The sequence below is a fragment of the Kryptolebias marmoratus genome, linkage group LG3, assembly GCF_001649575.2.
Source record: "Kryptolebias marmoratus isolate JLee-2015 linkage group LG3, ASM164957v2, whole genome shotgun sequence".
Classification (NCBI taxonomy): Eukaryota; Metazoa; Chordata; class Actinopteri; order Cyprinodontiformes; family Rivulidae; genus Kryptolebias; species Kryptolebias marmoratus.
This window is the reverse complement of record NC_051432.1, coordinates 12003101-12028138: the sequence shown is the minus strand read 5'-3', so window position 1 is coordinate 12028138 and position 25038 is coordinate 12003101. Positions and strand designations below refer to the sequence as shown.

General features: G+C 39.5%; 2 protein-coding genes across 4 annotated transcripts in view; one reads left to right on the top strand and one right to left on the bottom strand.

Moving 5' to 3' along the window:
* ppa2 (inorganic pyrophosphatase 2) overlaps positions 1 to 2483 on the top strand; it is a 16367-nt gene extending 13884 nt beyond the window's left edge. For both annotated transcript variants that reach the window (XM_017413921.3, XM_017413830.3), the window contains exons 5-12: positions 282 to 401; positions 748 to 834; positions 933 to 1059; positions 1569 to 1696; positions 1850 to 1935; positions 2034 to 2103; positions 2185 to 2224; positions 2314 to 2483. In XM_017413921.3, the coding sequence (XP_017269410.1) occupies positions 282 to 401; positions 748 to 834; positions 933 to 1059; positions 1569 to 1696; positions 1850 to 1935; positions 2034 to 2103; positions 2185 to 2224; positions 2314 to 2336 (681 nt within the window). In that variant the 3' untranslated portion in view covers positions 2337 to 2483. The remainder of the gene's footprint in view (positions 1 to 281; positions 402 to 747; positions 835 to 932; positions 1060 to 1568; positions 1697 to 1849; positions 1936 to 2033; positions 2104 to 2184; positions 2225 to 2313) is intronic.
* A 1073-nt stretch (positions 2484 to 3556) lies between these two features.
* tet2 (tet methylcytosine dioxygenase 2) overlaps positions 3557 to 25038 on the bottom strand; it is a 29194-nt gene continuing 7712 nt past the window's right edge. For both annotated transcript variants that reach the window (XM_025008083.2, XM_017407663.3), the window contains exons 2-10: positions 10079 to 13075; positions 9906 to 9996; positions 9727 to 9820; positions 9403 to 9611; positions 8998 to 9148; positions 8825 to 8914; positions 8023 to 8160; positions 7261 to 7615; positions 3557 to 7122 (exon numbers count right to left, since the gene is read on the bottom strand). In XM_025008083.2, the coding sequence (XP_024863851.1) occupies positions 5789 to 7122; positions 7261 to 7615; positions 8023 to 8160; positions 8825 to 8914; positions 8998 to 9148; positions 9403 to 9611; positions 9727 to 9820; positions 9906 to 9996; positions 10079 to 13031 (5415 nt within the window). In that variant the 5' untranslated portion in view covers positions 13032 to 13075 and the 3' untranslated portion in view covers positions 3557 to 5788. The remainder of the gene's footprint in view (positions 7123 to 7260; positions 7616 to 8022; positions 8161 to 8824; positions 8915 to 8997; positions 9149 to 9402; positions 9612 to 9726; positions 9821 to 9905; positions 9997 to 10078; positions 13076 to 25038) is intronic.

Below are 25038 nucleotides of genomic sequence, written 5' to 3'. Positions count from 1 at the left end.
GTCTCCCACTGGGACCTACCTTTTCCGGTTTGGTGAAATGTTGTAGTGTTTTTGTTAATGTTGTAGTGTTTTTGTTAATGTTGTAGTGTTTTTGTTAATGTTGTAGTGCTTTGCACCTCAGGGCCACCGTAGTTAACACACTCTGGTTGCAAGACAAATCTTAAAGCGATAACCAGGGGCATCCTTACTCCAGAAAAGAGTTTTAAGTCCCCAACTTTATAGTCTAACATCCGATCCAGACAAATGCTGACAAGGACGCACTGCTGATCTCTCTTTACCAGATTGCCACAAAGGAGCTGCTGAATCCTATCAAACAAGACGTGAAGAAAGGGAAGCTCAGATTTGTAGCCAACATATTTCCACATAAAGGTTACATCTGGAACTACGGGGCGCTGCCGCAGGTGAGGAGAAGGACACGTGAAGCGGTGCGGCGGCTGTCAGAGTTAATCCTGTGGCTCAGAGATCGGTTTTCACAGACACTGTTTGATGGGTGTTGGGGAATCCTTGGTGGTAAAACCTATAATTCATCGATCATGTAGTGAAGTTCTTCAGCTGTACTGCGCTCTGTCTTTCATGCCATTTTTGTCAATAGCGCTTTTTAAAGTTAAATTAAGCCACATTTATTTTGTACAGCGTCCTTGTTCCGTTCTGTTTACGAGCATTTTATTGTTTTTTTTTTTTTTTTTGTCCATGGGTACGTATTTTTTGAATTTCTCATGTGCTTCTGAACTCTTTTTCTTGGTAAAGACATGGGAGGACCCAAGCCACGAAGACACAGAAACAAACTGCTGTGGGGACAATGATCCCATCGACGTTTGTGACATCGGCTCGCAGGTAGGACCGCTGTTCTGTTAGCACTCCAGACGCTAATACTTGTTTTTGAATCATATTCATATATGTCCCTTTTTTAATTATTATTATTTGTTCTTCAGGTGTGCTCTCCAGGTCAAGTGATCCGAGTGAAAGTGCTTGGCATCCTGGCGATGATCGACGAGGGCGAAACGGACTGGAAGGTCATCGCCGTCAACGCCGAAGACCCCGACGCTAAGAACCTGAACTGTGAGTGTCGTAGGCGAGCCGCATCGCCAGGAATCTGAACGAAACTTATCCGTTTCTCGTCCGACAGAAGTTTTCTCAGGAATCATTGTCGAATAAATTCACATTTTGAGCTCTACGCTTAACAGATAAACATTAAACACAAAAATAATAAGATGAAGTAAGAAACCGAAGGGAATACTGGGAAAAACATAATCTCACACTAAACTAAGGTATACGTTAAACTGACTTAATGAATTGTTTGCTCAACATTAAACACCCCGTGGAGTTTTTATTGTCAACATGGTTCTGTTTGTATTCACTGAACATATTTTATGTTTAAAGCCTTTTTTGTCTCCATTGAGGGTGTTTCTTAGTATTTTAAACCTGCGTTGTTTAATCTAAACTGTCCTTTTGCTGCTTTTAATAGTTTAAAGGTCAAGTGTAAATATAAAGGTGAATATATTTTAAAGGTTTAGGTTCCCCAGTTTCTTACCTCAAGTTTTTTTAGTTGTTTTTTTTTTCCCTTTCAGGTATAGAGGATGTCCGAAAGAGCCGACCGGGTCATTTAGAGGCCACTGTGGACTGGTTTAGGAAATACAAGGTCCCTGATGGAAAACCTGAGAACCAGTTTGGGTTCAATGGGCAATTCAAAGACAAGGTCAGTTCCCTTCAGGGAAAAATAAAATAAAAAAAAAAGTAGAACCTGACAGCTGTTGGTTAAAGTCCGAGCTGTGTCAGTTCGTTGAGACTAAAACTGAATGAGCTGAAATGAATTTGTTCAAAACTGAAACCAGTCGCTCTCTGCTGGTAGGATTTTGCCGTGAAGATCATCAAGTCCACCCACGAGCACTGGAGGGCACTTGTACGGAAGGAACAAACCGCCGGAGGGATTGAGTGGTAACCACTTGCCGCGTGTTTGCGTCGGATACGCAGCCGGGTTCCGAAAAAAAGGGCCGAGCACCACTGACCTCCTCTCTCCTTTCTTCGCCGTTCAGCAAAAACGTCTCCCGCTGCGACAGCCCCTTCAGATGCGGCGCCGACGAGGCCAGAGGAGTCGTCCAGTCGGTGAGCACACGACAACAGCAAATCAATCAGATTCACGACACGATCGAAGAACTGACACGACCATAATGTGACTCCTTTCAGGCTCCCGCCTTTGGCAGCGCACGCCCCGTGTCTTCGGAAGGTAAACTCATATCGACTCAGTTCTAGTGACGAGTTTCGGCATTTCCACTTTTTAACGCTTTTTCTGTTTCTCTAAATCTTACACAACAGTGGACAAGTGGCATTTCGTGTGAAGGAAGCGCTCCGTTTTCCTGTTAAAACATCTCAACATCAGAGGACATGCTTTCAGTGTTGCTGCATATTCTTGGATGTGTGATTTATTTTTTATTAAAAAAAAGTGTAAAGTGCCATCTAGATTTAATAATGTGGTGAAGAAAAAACAAATATCCGATACACAGACGATGTCAGCCTGAACAGATATACACTGAGTAAAATGTGTTTTTGGTTACATGTCAAACTTCAGTTTGATTCTGTATTAGCTCTAATTTAAAAAAAAAAAAAAATATATATATATATATATATATATATATATATATATATATATATATATATATATATATATATATATCGTTTTTTAAGTCCATTAAGTTAATACATTGGTGTATTATTGACACGTAAAATCAGTTCCATCCTGCAGCTCTAAACAGTTTGTATCCAATATGTTTCTACCGTTTCATTAAATAAAAACATTTTGAACACGCTCAATCCAGTTTTATTTGTTACTGTACAAAAAAAACCCTTCAATATATAGGTTATCATAAACAGCACTTAGATATTGACTGAGAATAACAAATGAAATTGCTTTAAATAAATATAAGTTTTATTAAAAAAAAAAAAACAACACCCACATATCAGCAACATCAGGAATGATACAATAAACAGTTTTCAAATAACCTGCATCCAGTACATTACAATACTTACAGTATTAACACCCATCCTTAGGTCTTAATTCTTTTTTTTAATTTTTTCAGCCTACTAAACTTTGAGAGAACTTGAGAAGCTCTAAAATGAATAAAAAAAAAAAATATGGCAAAAAGTTGCACTTACTTTTTTTTTTAAATATAACTTTAGTGTCTAACTGCAAAAAGACCAAGTGTGTGTGAGAGCTTAACCTTTGAGCTGAGTGCATGAAACGCACGAGTTAAGCCAGGGAGAGTCATTCAAGTAACGCTGAAACACACTGAAGCATCTTCAAGTATGGCTATGCTTTTCACCCGCTTCTGGCGTCTTGGCTTTCTCAACGACAACCTGCTACTGTGGCTGGGTCCTGTACAAGGAGATTCCACGTTTCCGTCTCGTGTTAGGTGTGTTTTACCAAGCGAACGTTAACAAAAAAAAACTAAGCTCGTCTAATGACTGCGCTACCGTCACTCTAGAACTGTAAACATTGGCGTGACGGAGAGCGGAATATTTACAAAAGCTTCTCAGATAATCCAGCCATCACTCTGTTATCATGGAAAACTCCAGTTTTTATTTGATTTTATTTTTTTTTTATTATTATTTTTTTTAAAGATGACAAATGAGGAGCCGATTTGACAAAACAAAAGAGCCTAACATGAATATCAAAGGATGAGTTATACTCCTGCAATACAAATTCTTGGTATGTACAATGTAACATAATTTATATTTGTTTAAAAACACATATATAATTTTTTTTAAATAAAACCTTTTTGCTATTTTTTTTTTTTAATTACAAACTTCTTTTTCTTAAAAGAACTGAAGTGCTTTCAGAAAGTTAATATGTGGGGAGGTAAAAAAAAAAATGGTGTGAATTGTTAGATTAATTTTGACAAATTCTATTACATTGCATCAATTAAATGGAATAGAAAGAGAGAAGAAATAATGAATTGCTTAGTGGTTATAAATAAATTTGTCTGTACACAGGCACAAAGACGTACAGCTCCAGTAATCGCTGCCCTCGCCTCGCCTCGCCTCGCAGTAAAAGCAGATTGCTTTAACTTAGTTCATATCATTCCCTTTAGTAAACTCAGTGCATATTTGTTCCGATTACTTTAGAAAGAAAATCCCCAACTCGCGAGTTCGACTAAACCGAAAAATGCTAGACGGCATCTCCCCCTCCCCCCATCACCCCCCTCCCACGAAAATCACATTTTCCTGCACGAAACGAGAACGCTGTTGGGATTCAGGATGCAAAGGTGAGTCCCTGAATGTAGGAAAAAATAAAAAAATAAATAAAAAGAGAAACAAAACGATGAATACAGGTTTAGAAGAAGCACATAAAATTAGTTTCAAATGTCCCTGATTTTACAGTAATGTCAAAGTTCAAGTAGTACTTTCATTGCAAACTGAAAGTAAAAAGGTGAACTTTTACGCCTTTTGGTGGCTGAAGCTTCAACTGTTAATATTTTGAAAGTAAATTACAAATGCTGAAAGATATGTTTAAAAAAAAAAAAATTCAATCCTATTGCCCAACTAGCTTTGAGGTATATGATAGGTTTGTACTGTACATTATTTAAAAGCATTCTCACTGCCCAAAGAGTCTCATATTGTACATTTCTAGTAGGCTGAATAGCACCCCATGAAATAATCAGCTGAAACTCAAAGAAATACAATGTCGACTACAACATAAAATCTCTAAATCCACCACGGGAATTAACTTACTGTACAAATCCCACCTCTGTACGTCTGCTCGGTTACATTAGCGAGACATCCCATAACAAGCCAGCTGCCCTCTGAACTTGACACTGAGCTTACCCTGTTTTTGTGTCCCTCAGTGTATTAAAAGCACATTTACTGAGCACCACAGACATAAAACTACAAGTAATATTCACAAGGCAGGGCGCTCTGAGAACCTGCTGTAAGGAACATTAAAAAAAAAACAGCTGCTGACGACGGCGTAAACCAGGTCAAATAAAATGAAACGTCTTTTTTTTTTGTTTGTTTAAAAATGCACCATACAAATGGCTCAATTTTACAGTATAACAGCATCCGTGATAAAAGCACCAACATAACGACAATTTTAAAAACCACTTTTTTTTTTGTTTTGCATGTACTTAAAACAGTGTCATGGATTGTAAATAGAAAACCTTGTTAGAAAATTCATGGATAACCAGATTTTTATCATAATCATTATTATTATTATTTAAAAGGTATTACAAAACATTTATTCCTTCTGATTAAAAAGTGCTTTAAGAAACACTGACTTTTCAGAAACTATGATGCTCATGATTTGACGGCCGGAGTCCTGTTCACAGACGGTAAATGAGTGTCACTCCTAGAGTGTATTGTGGTTTTAGTGTAAAGGCATTTGAACTGAAATAAATGGTAAAAGGACCGACTTTAGCACCGTGACTGTTGCTGCTTACAAAGTCAGTGGTTTTTTTCTGTTATTTGTTTTTTTTTTTGCAAAATCTCCAAAAGTTTTTGTAATAAAAATAAAGTCACAGAAATGAAACTTTGTTTCCAGCTAAAACAGATCTTCATCTATCAAACTGAAAGCACCACAGATTTTTTTATTTGTGTGTGTGTGTGTGTGTGTATGTTGCAAAATTGCTAATTTGAAAAAAAAAAAAAAAGGTTTAACAAGTAACAAGTAAAGCTGTGAAAGAAGTGAAAAACCTGATGTGTAAGGTTGTTTATGTCCCATCCCAGGTGCAAGGTTTCCATTGCGAGACGAGCTGTTGATGGAGCTCTGCTGCCTGTGGTCAGGCTAATGAGTTGTTTTCTACACAAACTGGTTGTAAGGCCCTGTGACCTTGGTGAATGCATATGGCGTTGTCATGGCATATGTGTTAGTTGTGCATGATGAGGAACCTTCCATTAGTGCCTTAATGAAACGCTTGTACGGCGGTTCCCCGGTGGTCTCTGATGAGTCCGAATGCTCACGCTTCACCCCCTTTTTGCTGCCCTTGCTGGGTGTCCCCTCGCCACCATTCCTCTCCGCCTCTTCCTCTTTCTCTCGAGCCTTGTCCGCCATCTTGGCTTCCCACATTGCCAGCCCGTGCTTCGCCTCATTCAGATTCTTATGCTGGTAGAAGACTAAGGAGATGCGTGTCGGGTGGTTCCGATCGGGATTTTTAAGGGGCGTTGTGGCGTGGAGCTCCCGCTTTGCACACTCGATGAGGACCGAGCCATGAGTTGGTGCCACAGCAACGCCACCGATGTCAGGGTCTAAGAAATTGTGCTCATTGTCTGACCACAACTCGGGCTTTTGTGGAGTTGTGGGTGTCTGTGGTGTTCCGGGCTCCTGCTTAATACTGGACCCCAAAACACCCCCGTTAAGCCGACCCAGACCTGCTTGGCTTTCAGGGTTTACACACCTGGTACTGAGCTGAGCTGAGAGTGGGCCAGGCATACCCATCTCTGTCTTGATTTGCATATGGAAAGGATCTTGACCCGGGGGTAGGACATGTGGGCTCTGAGGCAGATATGGATTTGGGTATTCCCCAAACTGATTGCCTTTGCTTACAGCAAGTGTGTAATCAATGCCTCCATGGGAAGAGGGTGCTCTTAAGAGGGGGTCAATAAACTGAGTCCTGTTGGGACCATAGGGGCTATAATGTGTCATGGGTTGAGTTGGTCGTATGGGATTGTAACCATTGACTTGTAAACCTGGTTCACTGTATCTTGGTGGATAATTGACATCAAAACGATGCACACCATACTGCTGCTCTGAGTAAAGTGTTGCCCGCTGTTGTCCATACATGTCCGGGTGCTTTTGGCTTGCAGCGTAGAGTGGGTGGTAGTTGCCAATGGGCATTCCTCCGTTACATTGATGACTTGGGTATGGACGATTTGACCCATTCATGTAGGAGTTTGGTATGTGGAACGTAGAAAGGTAAGGGCTAGCTGGTGAAGGTGGCTGAGGGTTAAACATGCTGCCTGGCTTGGAAGTGCTTGGAAAAGGCCCGGGATGGTTGGAGAACCTTGCGACTGCAGCATTTGTTGGAGCAGGGTAAGGAGGAAATATGCCCTGGTGCTGTTGTTGCTGTATCTGTTGTGGCTGGGCCCCGAGGGGGTATGATGGATGACCTGACTGCAGGGTTGCTCCCACAGCACCTAAAACACAAAACCCAGTCATTGACCATTCTTTACCAATCCATTGTTCTCATTTACATTTTGTCTTAGGTCCTTACAAAGAGGTGAACATAACTAAAAAACAATTTGCAAAACACATTTCCATAAAAGTTACTCTACCTGCCAACAGAGTGCTCTGAACATTATTCTCATAAGTGCCTGCTTTTGACTTGGCCTGGAGGGCCTTTTCTGCCTTATCATTGGAGCTTTCCAGCATGGCATTCTTGTTGGCAGCAGCCTTTTTTGCATCCAGCTTCTTCTGCCGGCAAGACTTGGCGGGCTCTGCAAGCATGCGCACCTGGCGGCGGAAGGCACTGAGGACTTGGATGGCCCCCGCCTTTATTTTTTCCTGCTGGCCCTCCTCACTCCCAAATTCATCTGTGTTAGAAGGCTTATAAAGAGGTAAGACGTGAAGCTGCTCATCTTCTGGTATCTTTCCAATTTCTCGATTGTCCTCCCTTGTTAATGTACAAACCTGGAAAAAGAGGTAAATACTGTTTTTAGGGATAGGGTTGATGGTAAACACCAAGTCTACTTTCTTACACCTTTTTGTTTATTTGTTCATTATGTTGCTGTGCAATTTGAGTCTGATTCTTTTGTATCATTTCCATTCCTGAACAAAAAGGCATTTATTGAGTGCAGTCGTCCACCATGGCTTTACTCTGTCTATTCAACAACTGTCATAAAATTATTTGCGTGTTTTTTGAAGTGAGCTCTAAAAGAAACAGACAAATTCTGCCTCAGATGTCATGTTGATGGAGAGACAAATGACATTAAAAAAATACACTGTATCTTAAAAGTGGAGTTGACCTGGCCGTGCTTTATTTTTTATGAAGGAATGGACAAAATAAGGAAAATGCCAGTTTATAATGTTCAGCTTACCACAGTGCTGCCACCCTGCATGTTGTGGAGGTCTCTGTGAGCATGGGCACAAAAGTCCATACAAGCAGTGACCCCAGAGAAAGGCCGACCCTCCTTGATTCCCAAACGACAATCTGGTGCCCTGTGTTCATATTCTACCTGTGATCAGAAAAAAGGTAGGAGTAAACAAACCTGAAAGTTCACTAAATGGTATGAAATCCCAGTGTCTACACTTTCAGAACAGAAACACCTGTAAGTATTTGTGATATTTACAAGCTTTATATAACAATAACTCATTGTTAAACTTAAATATACCCTAGATCATCGTCTATAGACTAGACTGACTGATTGGACCAGTCGGCAAGTATCCTAGTTTTAGATTTGCAATCAAGTTAGTTACACTTAGCGTGGCAGGAAAATGCCCCTGCTGGGCTACGATTATTTAACCCCTCTTTTCACACTAGAAACAAACTATATTTTTAACAAGTGATATAAAAATTTGCATTTGTGACAAAGTGCATCAGTCTAATACTAATGAGTCCTGAGAGTGTCTGTTTCAGGCTACTTTGTGTCATAGGACTCCTCAGAGCCGCAGTGTTCAAAGTTAGCTAACACACAGTCACAACAACCCCATTAAACAGAATTATGATGGGTTGAAAACATTTTTTTACAGTGTCAACATGGGACATTAAGTCATGTTTACTTTAGATTTGATCTGAAGATCAATTAGTGTTTGACAAACTGAGCCCCTTCCATGAAGCGTTTAATATACAACGAATACTTCAGTTCTACAGAGCATAATATAATGTCCAAATAGACTCACCTGGTTTCCGTAGGCTTCAGGTGCCATAGTTTTATACAAGGGGGCCAGTAAGGCTGCTAAATTTTGAAAATTTCTCTCAATCTTCTCTTCCTGAAAAGACAAAATGTTCAGAATAAAGTTAGCTTAGTACATTCTAAAATGTAACCATGATGCACACCTGAAATACAAAGCACCTCTTTGGCGTCATCTATTAGTAGTTTAAATTTTCTCGGAATTTTGCTCCGGGCAAACTTGCAGCCATTGTAGTACATGCTCCAGGAGCAGCCAAAAGAGAAAGATGCTCCACAGGCTTCAGGATTTAATCCCTGGCATGCACACGTCCTCCTGAAAGTGCACAAAAAGTTCAAACGTCATTCTTGCACAAGTTGTTCAGTATTAAACAAGTTAATCACAGATCAAACAGGGACGAGAACAAATTGTGAAGAAACCTTTTGAATGATAAAACAATTCACTTAATTCTCCCTTTATAGATTTATGGCGTGTACATTGGTTCATTTACAATTTGCCAGAGAAATATTTTACTACACAATTGTACTTCAGTATAAGCAGCAATAAAGTTCTGTGTTGCTGTCCCTTACTCTTCGTTGAAAGCGCAGCGTCTCTGGGTGAGGGCTCCATGTTTTGTTAGGGTTTCACTCAGCTCGAGGTAGAGGCGGTCAGCCAGACTGGGCTGGATGCCTTCCCAGACCAAGATTACCACTATGATGCAGGCAGAGTCACATCTGTGACCAGTACGCTCACGCACCAAGACCAATAGTTTTTCTTCTACGCTGGATCGACGAATCACCTGAAACATGTATATTAATAAATGTAAGAATGTGTGCACATAAACAAATAAAATGGATATTCACAAACAGCTGATATGTCTATATTTAAAAAAAAAGTGCAACAATTGTTCATACCCATTTGGCTATGGGGCAGCCTTGTGTGCTTTTCCCTTCTTTGCCCGTGTAAATGACTTTTTCAATCCTGATGGCACGGCCAGTTAGGCCCGACCTTTAACGCAGAGGAAAGGGATCGAGTTGAACAAAAAGCACATATTAGTTGTAAAATTTTGTCTTTCAGTAACTGCATGGCTAACCTTTTCTCCATCTCCTCCCGTATGCCAGCAACACTAGGTGCTGAGCCCAGGTGAGTGTAATATGGGCCCTCGTCCTTCTCAATGATTTGATCTAAATTCAATGAAGCAAAATGTGTTAATATCATCGTGCTGACTAATCAATTATTTTTCAGCACCTACAGTATAAGACTCACCAACGCAGTGGCATGATGGAATTTCATATTGCGTTTTCATGGGAGTATCCAAAAGATTTTTTATGGGGGTATCCAATAGCTTGATGGGAGAGTCTATGAAACTTTTTAGGAGTTGTTCCTTCTTAGGAGTGGAATCGAGCATTTTCTTCAGCGTTATAGTTGATGAGACCCCTGCTGATGAGTCTACCCCATTCATGTCTGTGTTGGTTGACAGGATTGTGACAGGCCCTGAAGACTCTACCTTGACTTTATTGGATGAATTGACCACAACAGATTTTTTCTCAAACACAGGTGAAAGCTGGTACTGCCTCAGACTTTGCTCCATAGATGCCAGGATGCTTCCCTGCTTCTTGTTTTGAACACACAGGGGCTGCTGATTTTCCTGCTTGATGTGAATTCCACCCATGCCCGGCTCTCTCATTTGCAACAGCTGTTCTTGCTGCCGTGAAGCAGGCAGCTCAAATCGGGGCCCGTTTTCAATTTTCACACCTCTGGGGATTTGTTTGGGGTCATTAGAGCCATGAAGGGGATGAGGGGAACCGTGACGTTCCTGCTTTTGTAATAGGTGCATACGCAGAGCTGCATGCCTCTGAGTGTCTCCATGGGGACCCAATGGTCCCAGAGGTAGTCGAGGTCCCATTTGGAACTGAGTGCAAGAAGTCTTCATTTGCTGTTCAGCTTTGAGATACATCTGTGTTGTCACCTGCTGGTTTACCAGACCTTGTGGTAAGTGCGGTTGAGACTGTGTAGAGGTCTGGGGAAAGTCCACTTGGTTGGTCTCATGGCAGTGGTTGTTAGACTGCTGTGGTTGAAATTGTTTGAGGTTCTTGCTGCTTGAGTTTGCAAAGTACTGTTTTTGAGGTTGTGGTTGTTGCATCTCTCTTGTGTTATTGTAAGTGAACATTGGTTGGTCAATGGGATGGGTGTCTTGGTTGTTGGGTTGAATGAAATTGTTTCTAAGGGGCTGGTCTGTTTGAAGCTGTGCACCTGGTGGAGGCTGACTGTGAGGTCTGTAATTGGGAGACTTAAGTTGTTGCCCTTCAAACTGTGGTGGATGAGACAGAGGACGTTGAAGAAGACAGTGCTGCTGCTCTTGTTGCTGCTGCTGCTGCTGCTGTGCTGTTACAAAACCTGCTGACAATATGTCCTGCAAGTCATTATCCTCATGTAAGTGCTCTGTTTCCATCTGGGATTGGTAGCAGGTTTCTGCTTGCTGATTGGGAGGGAAGTTTCTTTGCTCAGACATTTTCTGGAGCAAAGTTTGTTGAGTTTGAGGTGTTTTAGGATTTGACTGCTGCCACTCAGGGGCAGTGTTGTGCTGCAATGAAGCACACTGCCTTTGTGACGGTAGACAGTCCTCCTGTTTTTGCTGTGAACTGTTAGACCTTTGGCTGCTGTCTGTGAAAACTCCCTGTGTTTGTGTTTCCCTGTACAGTTGCAAAGGTTTTGGCTCTAATAACTGCCTGCAAACTTGGGGACTTTCTGTTTGCTGTTCTGGAAGAGGCTTACCAGGGAAGCCCCGCCACATGTCGTGTTCTTGTGCCTGAGATGATGGCCCACTTGTTGGTTGTTGCTGGGATTGTGAAGGCTTGCCATCTATCCAGCTCGTCTGGCTGGGAGTCGAGCATGATATTTTAGTTCTTTGTTGAGTGTTCTCCATACCATTTTCCATCCTAATATGATGTGGCTGTTGGAGACCAGGCCCCATGTGACCCAAACCATCATCTCTTTGTTGTTTCCCAACATTTTCTTGAAAGCTCTGAGTCTGACTTCCATAATGTTGTCCTCTGCCAGTCCCACGGTGCAGAATTTGACCAGTTCCAGATTTTTCATTTTGTTTAGTCTCCTGTAAGCCAGAATTGTGAAAGGATCCGTATCCACCTGTCTCTGCTGTATGCAGAGGATTACTGCGCTTCACAAAAGAGCTGGGGTTAAACTCCTGCTGGGCTTCTATATATTCCCCTTGAGGATTTGTATCATTTGAAAAACACTGTCCACCATTGGGATGTTGAGAGCTACTGGCATTATTTAAAGGTGGAACCATGTCTGGCAGTGGCTCCAAAGCTAACTCCTGACCAGAGTAAGATGGCTGTTGTTGCAGATGATGGTGTTGTTGCTGCTGGTGGTCTGCTTCAAAGTTGTGGGAATAGCCATTCACTGAATAATTGCCAGAGTTATAACTATTGTCGCCTTCAGCATTTGCAGATGTCCCAGACTGCTGTTGCTGCAAGTCAGGCATATGGGAGGAGTTGGTTTGAAATCCTGAGGTTAGAGCAGTTGGCTGAGCACCTTCACTGGACAACTGATTGGTCAGTGAATCATTCACAGTGTCCAACTGTGACCCAGATGTCTGTGGCGCAATTGACACTTGTTCAGGATAATACTGAGATAGTGTTTTTTCCAACAGATCACCTGGAGTGCTTTCTATGGTTGAGGAAGATGATACAGCACCATTGGGAACTTGTTTATTTCGTGGTAAACAGAAAATATCTCCATTCGGAATATGACAGTTCCTTTTATCAAAACTGGTCTCTGTCCGCTGGGAACTGCTTTCCGATTCAGAAAAGTCGATCACCAAATTATAACCTGCGTCAACGTTTTCTCTACTTTCAACATCGACTTTCATTTTCTTGGCCTGGTGGACCAATAAAGACTGCTCGGAGAGTGCATGATTCAACTCTCCATTTGTCAAATCTCCATTCATCTTGCTCAAGCCTTGTTCTGACACAGGCATGTTGCAGTTCTCCCTGTGCTGCTTTACAGAGCTGACACCTTTGCTAGGTTTGTAATGTGCTGAGTGTGTAATCCAATTTGTGTCTTCAGTGATCTGCAGAGAATCTTCTTCTGAAGACTGAGCTCCATTCTGGAGTTTATGAGAAAAGTTGCAAGATGTCCCAAATTGTGCTAACATCAGACTTTCTTCCGTCTCATGTTTGGCCTGTTCTGTTTCCATCTGGCTTGCTCAGAGTCCATACACAAGGCTGCCCTCTGTCCCTCCTGTAAGACAGAAAAACAACACATGAATCCTTTGTTTTTTAATTTAATTTTCATTTCTTTTTAGATTAGTATTATTTTAAATGCAGTTATACATAGTATATAGCTTTAGCAGCTTACTAGCAGCATTAGCGGCAAGTAAATATTGATTTTTTTTCCCTGCTCCTCTCAATTAATAATGCATGTGACAGCCGCAGCATCTGCAAAATCACTGCAAGGCTTTGCAATGCTCTGATAGAAAGAGCCATCAAAAATCTGAATGACCTGTTTGCAAGTGCCAAAAAATAGTTAGCTGATGAGTGCCAAGAGGAGTCATTATTAAATGTTGTGTAAAATGATAAGTGGTGGCCATTAAAGCTTCTTCCTAAAGGAAAGAAACTGATTGTACCATTTTGTACATAACACAGCTACGCTTGTTAGTGCTGTTAACTTTGTTTCTTGGTTGTCTCTCATATACATGTACTACAGTACATGTACTACAGTACATGTATATGAGTATGAGTATTATGAGTATTTCACCTACCTTTAATAGCAAAAATTGATCAAATGATTTAATTTAGAACATAAACAACCATTTCTGATGCAAAGAACAAAGCAGTTGGAATGCACTATCTTCTAATATATAAATATATATATAATTCATCAGAGATCTTTTTTTTTCTTTCAACTGTTCCCTTTTCAGGGGTCGCCATAGTGAGTCCTCCTCCTCCATTGAAATCTGTCCTCACTCCAACTACCTCCATGTCCTCTCTAACTGCATCCATATATCTCCTCTTTGTCATTTTCCTGGCAGCTGCATCTCTAACGTCCTTCTACCAATATACCCATTGTCCCTCCTCTGCACATGTCCAAACCATCTCAGTCTAGCCTCTCTATCTCCCAGTCGTTCAACCTGTGCTGGACCTCTGATGACCTCATTCCTAATCATATCCATCCTTGTCCCTTCCAAGGAGAACCTCGACATCTTCAGCTCTGCCACTTCCAGTTCTGTCTCCTCTCTTTTTTTTTATCATTTACTACAGTGATAATAGCTATTTAAAAAAATCATGTTCAACATTCAACTAAAAATCTTGTGTATTTTTACAACACAACCATCTATCCATCCATCCATCCATTGCACTCATAAGTTTAGCCTTTAAACAAACTAAAAACACACACACAAAAATACTATTTGAAACTTCTGAAACTAAATTGGACCCAGCTTTGGATTTGAACACAAGCTGTTCTGTTAATGGAAACCTACTCATAGGGTCAGTATAGTTTTGTGTAAAGTACTACAGCAGATCTCATTTGAGCTGATCATCACATCTGGAGCACGTTAAAGCTGCTTACGGTTCAGGAAGGGCAGCGGTTTTCTTCAAAAGACTCATCTTACACAGCGTTTCACGGATTCTTTTGAAAAAAATCTTTGTGTAATAAGAATTTCCATCTCTGAAGTGTATGATACTAAAAATGGTAAAACGGAAAAAATTCTTCACCAGTCACACTGTTTCTTGTAAGAACCCATGAGTGTAAAAGGTATTTTTTTGTTTACAGAAAAAAAAAGTTCAGTTATGCTTTGCAGTTTATACAAATTTTTCATTATGATCTGAATGCACAAACAAATAACATATATATATGTTTTCAGTTTAGTGTAAAAACTCAATCTGAAGATGTTTGGATTTTTTTATTTTTATATTTTTGAAGGTCAATTACTATAAAATTTTGTACTTTTAACATAAACTGTTTAAATCCCTCCCAAAATATACACAACCTGATAAATAAATTTAAAAAATGATTAAAATATTTAAAGCTAAATATAGATATACAATCTAGGATCAAGCCTTTGGTTTTGTACAGGAAACAGAACTTAGAATTAGGTTCTTGTGTTTTGTTGACTGCCGTGTCCAGCCGAGTAAAGCGGACCTTCAACTGGGTGAAAAATATAAGTCACCAGACTGCAGTTGTCACTCAGACACCCATCTGGACAAAGACAGGAGGAAACATCAGAACCAGCCCTCCAAACCTGGCAAGCCGGTTGACATAATGATCTCCTCCTCTGACTCGATCATCCTTCCGTGACATTAGCAGCCACCCAGACCTCCAAAGTTTGAGTGCTAAATCTTCACTAACAAGACAAGCTGTTACAAGGGTGTCTGAAAAGTTCCCACAGTTGTCACAACAGAGCAGCTCGCTGCCTGTCAGCAGGTAGAAAATGGAAGCAGCACTCCAAAAAGCTCTCAAGTCTATTTGGCAGCAGAGCCGCAAAGCAGTCTGTTTGTTTGCATCAAGTAAAGGGAGGGCTTTTTCCTTCCCAAATATTAACTTTTCTTATGAATGAAACTGTCTCGTTGTGTTGCAAATATACTTTTGTCTAAACTTAAAGGAAAAACCTCATAAGGTAAAGGGAAAAGATAAAGAATCCACATGTATTTGCTATAAATCATTATTTATATGTGACTGATTCAGCATTCATATTACTAAATGATTCTAACTTTATAGAAAACCTCTGTCAAGCAATCAGATTAAAAGTTACTTCTATAATATAAAAGACTAATTCAAACTTTAAAAGGGACAGTTCAGATTTTTTTTAAGTGGGTTATGAATAATTAATATCTTACCTGTTGTAGGTAGCTTTTTGAATGACCTCAGGTTGGAGAAATAGAGTTTAATTCTGACCAGATTGATGAGCTAGCGGCTAGTCTAGATAGGACCCAGACCAAAGTAGATTGCTGCCATCCTAAAACTTCCACAGACTCAAACGTTTCATAGCAGTATACGTGAACAGTGTTTTATGAAGCTTTACATAGGCATTCATTTTGAATTACACAATTATTTACATGAAATTCTATGATTATTTCCAAGCATACAGTAGCTATCTGTAGCACGTCCAGTCCAGCCTGGAGTACTTCCAGCCAGAATAACTGTTTAATGTCAAACTGATGGCAGTGTAAAACTCTCTGAAACAGCATTCACATTAACTGCTATGAAATACTGGAGCATGAAGATGTTTTGAAATGGCCGCGATCCACTTTGCTCTCAAAGTAGCTGTAAGCTATCTACATAAAGTAAGGTATTAACTGTTCACAACCTTGTTACAGCACCCCACTTCAAAAAAGCATAGAGTTCAAAAGTGAATTGTACCCCTTTATGGTTACATCAATTCTTTTTTTTTAAATCTAAATGTATTTAGGGCAAACACTCAGTATGTCACCATGTCCAAGTTGTGGATAACGAGTGGTTCCACTTTTATTATTCACACATTTTTCAAAGTAGTGTAGAGTATATTTTATTCCCCATGGCAACAAAGTACATGTGTAATGTGTCAAAAATGATGAGTTATACACTTAATTTAGCACTGATTGGAGGGAAAAAAGGTAACCCAAGACAAAAAGTTCAAAAACAGTCAGTTTAGATGTTGACGTATTAAGACAATGATAGCCATTGTATATTTTCCATCTGTTTGTTAGGCGGCTCCTCGGATGTGTACATACATTTGCATACAAATGATATATGTCAAAGAGCCCAATATCCTGTTAGAACCCTTCCACATGTACAGCATCCTTCATAATGCAGAAATGCGCCCCCCATGTGAATCCCTCTTTGTTTCTCTGGTGTTCGGCGCTGTCTATTAATCAGCAACGGTGTCAAGAGGTGAACGCCGCTGCTACAAGCTGCTTTCAAGGCAACTCCATTCCTAAGGGACGCTCCATAGTTTGCAAAGCACCGAACGGATCCAAGCAGCTTGTCACAGTTGGATACACCCACATAGACAAAAAAAAAAAAATCTTTGCAAACCCAGAACAAAGCCAAGAGATCCTAGCTGTGTGTGCGTCTATCCAGGCTTTGTACAAATACACACACATGCACACACAGCAGTAATGCAGTGATTTAAATCCAACTTTAAGTGGTTGTCTTAAAGACATTTGACAGCAATGTGTTCATTACATGTATGATTGGCAGTGAAGTCTATTTTTGCTGTGGAGAAGTAAACTAAAAGAGACACCACTGAAGTAGCTGAAGGTCATAATGCTTTGATCTATTTTTGCTTTCTTTATAGTAGCTAATGTTCTCAGAGGAAAGAATAATCTGTTTTGGGTTAAAATATGACTCAATTTACTTGGCTTGAACTGAATTCTCTCAAAAGCTTTTTTTCCCCCCTCTCTAGAAGTCAGTTTCTTTGTCTCTATGCCATTGTTTCCCTCTCTCTTTTGCAACCTCACCTCTGCTCTGTAATTACAAGTCAGGTTCATCCTTACTTAAGTCTGCCACTCATCTATTCCCTCCTGTTGAATCCACCATCGAACCTGCTCCATCATTATTCTGGTTGGACTGTCTGTGCCCCAAGTTTTTCTTTTTTTTTCTCACTTTCGACGCACAACAAAGGAACGTTATTGAACAAGAAACTGTTGACTAGCTTGTAAGGGCAGTGCCAAAGTTTCAGAAATACTCTGACACCTCAGACTTTGCCCCACAATTAGCAGTAATTGCTGGGGAGGCAAATCAACCCTAATTCTGAGAGCAAAAGAGCTTCAGGAAGATTTAGACAAAGGTGCTGAACAGTTATTCTATTCTCTAACATGACCTGAATAAATTCAGGCTTACCGGGTTGCAGAAAAACCTTAAAAAAAAAACATTGGTAAAAGTCAGAAGACTTCAGAAGTCAAAATACAACTTTGCACTGATGTTTGGAAGAACAATGTAAAATGATGTACAATATCACAAAAAAACCCACATTATCAACGGTAAAAGAATAGATTCATTAATTATGCTTCAAGTTTTTTTTCTAATCCATGACATGCAGGAAGGTTCAATAGTACTTGATTTGTGAACAGATCAAACCAATTACTAGGAAATTCCAAAATATAAAGTAATATAATTTGTAAAAAAGTTGGAGAACAGCTTCTACAAATGATGATGATTTTAAACACACCTCAAAAAGCACAAGGACCAACTCAGGTCTCACAGCTGCCCTAACCAAAATGCATAAATCTGGCTGGCCTTCAAAAATCTGTACAAGCAAGATGATAGAAGAATTTAACAAAACTTTGAAGCTTTTTGCAAGAAGCGTGAGTGAAAAATCCCCAAACAGACAAGATTTACATTTTGGAAATGAGGTCATATTATTTGCTTGGCTATTCTCTGTATCACAACAAAAGTCATGTGTGGACTGTGCTGCAAAGAAATTACTGCTCTTTGCACAGGTATTATTAAAAATATGTAACATTCATCTTCATTAAACAGTTATAAAAGCTACAGCAATTATAAAACTAAGCATAAATAAATCAACTACTAGCTCAATCGTTCCATAATAGTGTCAAACAACTTTCTTTCATCCAAACCAAAGAACACTCAACACATCTGGACTGCAGTTTTTGGACTAAGAATACACATGCATTAAGAGTAAAAATACCTCAATCTTTGCTCCTCACCTGCCAGTGTGTTCACACATCATCTGGCTTTAATATAAAAGTAAAACAGTCATACGTGGAACAATAAATCAGTTTTGAGAAATATGTTTTCGGTCCTTGCCAAAAGAAAACCATGTAAGCTACATGCTTATGGTGTATTTGTATGATCAGATTACGACTTGTCACTCCAGATGCACGTGTGGAAATCTTCTAAAGACGTGTTAGCAGATGTACCAAGAGCTCTCTGCTTGTGATTGGATTACGCAAGATTTGATTAGAATATGTGATAGCAGTGATATGCTGATCACCTGCCAAAGGGTTAGGGCTAGGGTTATCTGGATTGGACCAAATCATACAAGTCTGAAGTTATAGAACATTTATTCTCTTTTTTTTTTGGTAATAACTTGAAATAAAACTAAACAAACCTCTAGGATGTATCTTATGTCTAGGTAAAGTGTGAGCAAAAATTGAGACTATACCATTTTGGCACAGACAGAATTTTTTTTTTTTTGCAATTGTTAAATTATTGTTTTTCGTGGAGTACTCTGTGAATGCTCTTTCTTTTTTAACCTCTTTTGAGCATATGAAATAAAGTAAAAACTTTTTTCCCTGAATAAAAATGAGAAACAACATGCAAGTATTTACTTTCCTAATGAAATGAAGATTGTGGGGGAGAGCCAAACAGTCTAGATAATTACTGTTCACCAAGGATTGCAAAATATGTGCAACAAATAACTGGTTTCTTGGATAGTTGGTTCCATTTCTGTCATCAGCGTTACGATTTGACTTGCACTGGACTCGCGCTCAAATATTTCAGTACTCCAAAAGGGTGCTTGTGAAATATGAGAGCTGCCACAGGGAGAGATGTGGACTGTTTGGCGTGACTTGGCAGCCTTATGAGACATTCACCACCACAACAGCTGCTTGGAGACTCAGGTCTCTGCTCTTTTAGGTTCAGACTTAGCTTTGGTAAAGAAGCTTGCAGCAAAAACACAAGAGAAACAGAAATGTTGAGCATATAAATCAAACACACACTCGCCAAATTGGAGTAGGGTTTTGTTGAATAGTCTCAAGAATAGGCCATAAAGTCAAGTGTATGTTTCCTTTACTGAAAAGGGCCCAGTTGTATTTTCCTGTTTAAAAGATAAGAAAAAAAGAGCATGCACGAAGTCACAAACGGTTCATTTTCACAGTGTTCAGTACAGGTAAGTCCTGTTTAAGTCTCTTTAATATTAACTGCAATTCTATAACTGCTATAGTAATATACCACATTTATTCTGCATCATTTTTGATCTTTGCATGTCATTTTTCCTTCATAAGCAGCACTAATTATAATATGAACACCAAAACGGTGGTACATTTCAGTCCATTTTATCATATGAAATTTGATCCTGTTTTGTTAGACTGGAGTTGGACAGTTCCGACATCATGTAGCTGTGCTGCTAGTGAAATCTTATCCTTAGCAACCCTGTGTAATTAGGTCAGAGGGCTTGCATTGCAGTGTTTTAAATCCCTCTCATAAATATTGAGCTGAACTTGCTGCTCCACATACCTAATGACCTCCAACAGCATCTTCCCAATCTTGCATCCTAGCCGACATAAGTGTACCAAAAGAAACAACTGTTCACAATCATTATTCCTAATTTCAGGACATAATTTTGATGGCTACGCTGACATCTTCAGCTTGATATGTATGGAGTATTGACTGAAATCAAATTTGTCTTGAATCCACTTCGCTGACAATGAGTATACACCTGATTTAATACTGTGTTTGATGTTTCATTTTATAAGTGTTTATGAATCACATTATGGCTCATGATGCATGGCTTACATGAATAGAGAGAAGTGGACACCAGAGGAGGGAAGGTTTGGAGGGAAGTGAAAGTGGTGGACTGACTGGAATGTGTGGAAGATTCAGAACACACAAAGTCATAAATAAAGCACAATATAAACCAACATGCAGGTTCAGAACAAGGCTCTGTTGGACAGATCTTCATTCATATTTTGCATCTCATTGGGTCAGTTGAGAAAGTTGTGATCTGGGTCACATGGCATGCTTGTGCATTGTGACCCAGTGTGCTGTGTGGTGAACATTTTTCCCAACATATAACACTCAGCGACTAAGAAACAAAGAATCTCATGCACACAGATCTTTGTAACCGCTTCTACAGCTCGGATAAAGTTACACTTGTGGTTGCACTTTGGACATGTGAAGGTTATTACCTGGAGTTCAGCCTTCTTCATGTGACACATGTTTGTTCCATTAATAACAACAGAGGTTGCTGCAAGACTTGTGGCACGGGGGTGGGGGTTGACTCTCCATTGCACAAGCTCAGGTTTAGCTCCCTTTAAGAGCAGCAGTTATCTGTTAACGTTAATGCTGTATTCGGCTTAATCACTAGACTGTGACGTAACGACAGTTGCGTCACATGGGGAGCCAGGAGTAACAGACCTGTTTGTCCTTCCTGTTCTGTCCAACACACACCAGTCATTGACCAAAACTAGGGCAGCACTGCAGTTAGAAATAACTTCCTCAGAAACTGAACTCTGATGAACAACTCGCACACTCTGCCAATTACATACCACACAGAAGGACCGCAGTTTTCACATGTCGCATGTTCACATTAATGGAGAAGTTTGACAAACGTGTCACAAATGGCTAATCCAGTTTAGTATCTTCATATTGTTTCTTCGAATTTGATGAAAAAAGCAACTGACTATGGCAGAGACAAAAAAGGACATAAACTTCTGTTTGTAATTTCTTCCCCAGAGAGCCTCCTCCCCCTCCATATGAGGAAGGAATCTGTACAATTGACATTGTTCTTTATGTCTAATGTGAGACAGATGTGGCCAACATGTGGAGGTTCCCTCTGCAGTCTTTGTACTCACACGACTTTTTGTCACAATAACTTCAGTGGTTGTATTTTTGACAATATTGCTAACTACAGCGTTACATCAGTGAGGAAAATTAAACCCTAAAATGTATCAAATCAGTTTGCTTTTTTCTTAAACAACTCACAATGTGGGAACAAAAACTGGAAAAAATAATTTAAATCTGCATTAAAAATTAAACCTACTGTGGCTTGTGGTATTTTACCAGTATAGACTCTACTGTACTACTTGTGACACATAAAATTTAAAAAGATATTTCAGCTCTTTTGAAGTGAAGTTCTGTGTAAAAGTTATAAAGAATTGATGTTGAAGATGGCTTCTTAAACATCAGTTGTTTAATTCTGACCAGAAAATAATCAGACTAATGGCTAGCCTGAGTGAGACCAAGAGCTAAGTGGACTGTTGCCATTTAAAAACTATTCCAGTTTTGAAAATGTTAGTGTGGTTCATGTAAATGTTGTTTTTTACACTTTTACATGGTTTTCTATTTAAAACGACACACTCGTTCTGGAAGAAATACTATTATATTCATGCTGAAAGTACCTAAAGATCTCTGGAAGTCCTAGCCAGATGCTACTGTGGCTATTTATGTTTGCACAAAACACTAAAATTCAATGGAAATAACCCTAGTTCTCACATAAACGGCAGTAAAACCTTTGAGACCGGAGTTGTTTTAGGATGCCAGCAATACACTTAGGTTTTAGTCCCACTCATAGTAGCCTTTAGTTTGTCTGATCATAACTAAACTCTTTCTCCAAACTGAGGTCATTCAAAAATGTATCTTCAACAGGTAAGATATGAATTATTCATAACCTTTCCAAAGACCTTTTTAAGTCTGTACACAATACTAAAGAGAATACCAGAGAATACATTTTTTGGCAAAGGGCAAACTAGCTCTTTTTTTTCCATATGCCACTGCTGGAAGCCATTAAGTAAGAGTATGAAGAATTTTGTATTACAGACAAAACAGCATCAAGGAATGCATTACAACAGTAAACTCATAGTCACACAGGGAAATGATTACCTTGAGAACAGCCTCAAATCATCCAACTAGAGAGCTTAAAGAATAAAACAGCCAACTGGAAACATAAACAATAATTGGGTGGAGCGGGGAATCCTAAGTCAATATTAAGAAGTCCTTTACTCCAGTGTTCAACTCCAGGAAGTCTCAAGGTTAAAAAATAAACCAGAGGGAAAAAAAAAAAAAACTGGCACAACAATATTTAGACTCATACAGTATTTCTTTACAAGGTCTCAATGCTCAGACAAGACTTTCTAATAAATAATGTCATAAAGGGTAAAACAGGAGTTTAGTGGAGTTAAAAAAAAACAGCAGTTAAGAAATTCTGTGGGCCATAATCTCATAAAAACCACACAACACTTCTTAAAAGCAGAGGAGGGATTTGTGGCTGATTCTGCTTTTCATATATAAACTGGAAGTGACTGACGGTGTACTAACCTGCAAACCGATAACCCCTTTTTAGATCTTTGTCAGATTTTTACACATATCAGAGAGTTAAAGCCACTAATACAAACCGATACACACCTTATCTGAATACGACACAATTTTACACGTCAAGAATCGGAGTGAACGTCTGAACTGTAACCATTTACTCAGAGAAGCCGAAGATTGTTTCAATGAGAAAGTTTGGAGATGAGAAAGTTCAAGTTGTTCTAGAAAAGGGTGTCATGAGCAACACTTTCTTTGTAAGGGATAAACCCCACCTCTGTACATTACTGATACAACGTGTCTAACCAGTATTCCAGGAAAACTGCAAACAGTTGTAAACAAAATTGTACACTGTGTGTTGCTTTGTCTGCTTAAACCACTCTGATCTGCTCAGCTTTTAAATCCAGCTTACATACTTAATGAATGACTAGACAGTAATATATGTAATCATATTATTTTTGGTTGATTGTTTATTTGCAGTCTTTTTGACTCAAAAATCAAATTTAATCATTTTCAGCTTCTCCTTTATGTAAAGTTTCTGTGAAACATTCCATTCGCACAGCTATATACTTTCATGTCAACGTGGCGTGTTTCCTAGAACAGGTTAGTCCTGATAGTACACAGCAGTTGACAAGTAGCTCATATCTTAAACCTGAAAGGTTTTGATTTTTTTGTTCCTGTTTAATCAACACAATCTGAACGTACAGTCTGCCTGGCTCGGAGGCTCTCTGAGCAAAGCTCACACAGAGAGTCTAAACCTTCTTTGTGCCCTCAAGCTGCATCACATGGAGACTTAAGAAATGAGCTCCTGTGCGTACAAACCCACTGACCTGACCCCAGCCACTCGCAATGCTTAGCATTTCCTCCCGAACTGCCTCTCTGGTCCCTCCGACCCTTTGTCTATGCAACAGTCAATATATCTGACCAACTTGATGAACTGTGCACAGAGCAAAGTTAATTTCTTTCTGAGTGCACAGTCGCCACAGCAACCATCTTATGAGTGCTTCAAAGCCCATCTGGTCTAACCATTACCCAAGCGAGGCTGACTTCGTCATAGCCAGCTTTCTTGTGGCGTGCACATGTGCTTTATGCATTGATCCTAGTAGTATTTCAGTAGCTCCACATACTTAGAAACTAATATTTTCTCTTCTGCCTCCCAGGACATTTAAACCTGCTGTTTAGAAATGCAAATTTCAAGGAACGAGTAGTAAGTAGTCACGAAACTAACTGGGATAGAGCAATAAAAGAAATGCATTATGTTGACCTCTTTCTATTTCAATTTTCCCACTATACAAATTTGATTTGAGACCAAAATCTACAAGTCCTGATGTACAAACTATTATGTTTTCTTAAGGCAAGTTTACTGAATATTCTTGTAATTATCATATGTCTATCTAATCATAAATAATGATTAGATTGCCTGATCTAACAACAAACTGTAAGCAGAGCAAAGGGAAACATTATTCCAAAAGGAAGGTACAGCATGTAGAAATGCCTCCCAATTTTAAATTTTTAATTTTATAGAAGGAAAAATGACAGATCTGGTTCTTTGTAACCTCAGAAGTAAGATAAGGCTAACCTAAATGGGGTTTTTTTCTTCATCAAAGGTGGCCGCCAATGATATATGGAAGTAGAGCCCACAAAGGCTTTAAATAGTAAATCTTAGATGTAAGCAAATGTAGGAGGTTTTGGTAGTTGTTTTTTTTTTTGGTAATGGTAGTTGTTGGTGTCTAATCAGCCTGACCTAAGCTGCTGTTGCTGCTAAGCTCTGTCTTTCCCTCCAGTGAGCGAGAGGCACGTGACTCTCATTGAACAGAAATCCTGTGTGGGAGATATTTTAGTGAATCATTCCTTATGCAGAATGAGCTACTGAAGTCCTTTTGCATCTGTCGAATGTCAGAAACTGAACATGAACCATTTAAAAAAAACTTGCAGTACATTATCCCATCCACAAGTTTCTATTTATCAGTACCAAGTGGTACAACTATAAATGTTTGTATGTGGATGCAAGCTGATCCCGTTGCTTCTGAGATTGACGGTTTGAAAACACATCAGCTGCTGCACTTGAAAACTTTGTTTATGAAACCGTATAGCAAGCCTGAGTCCTTAGAGGTATATACTGATGTCATTTAAGGCGTCTGGTAAGTTGCGCTTCGAAAGGACAATCCAGACCAGCTGTCTGAGCCTCCTTGTGTAGACAATGGGGCCCTAAAAGGCCTAACCTTTTCAGATAC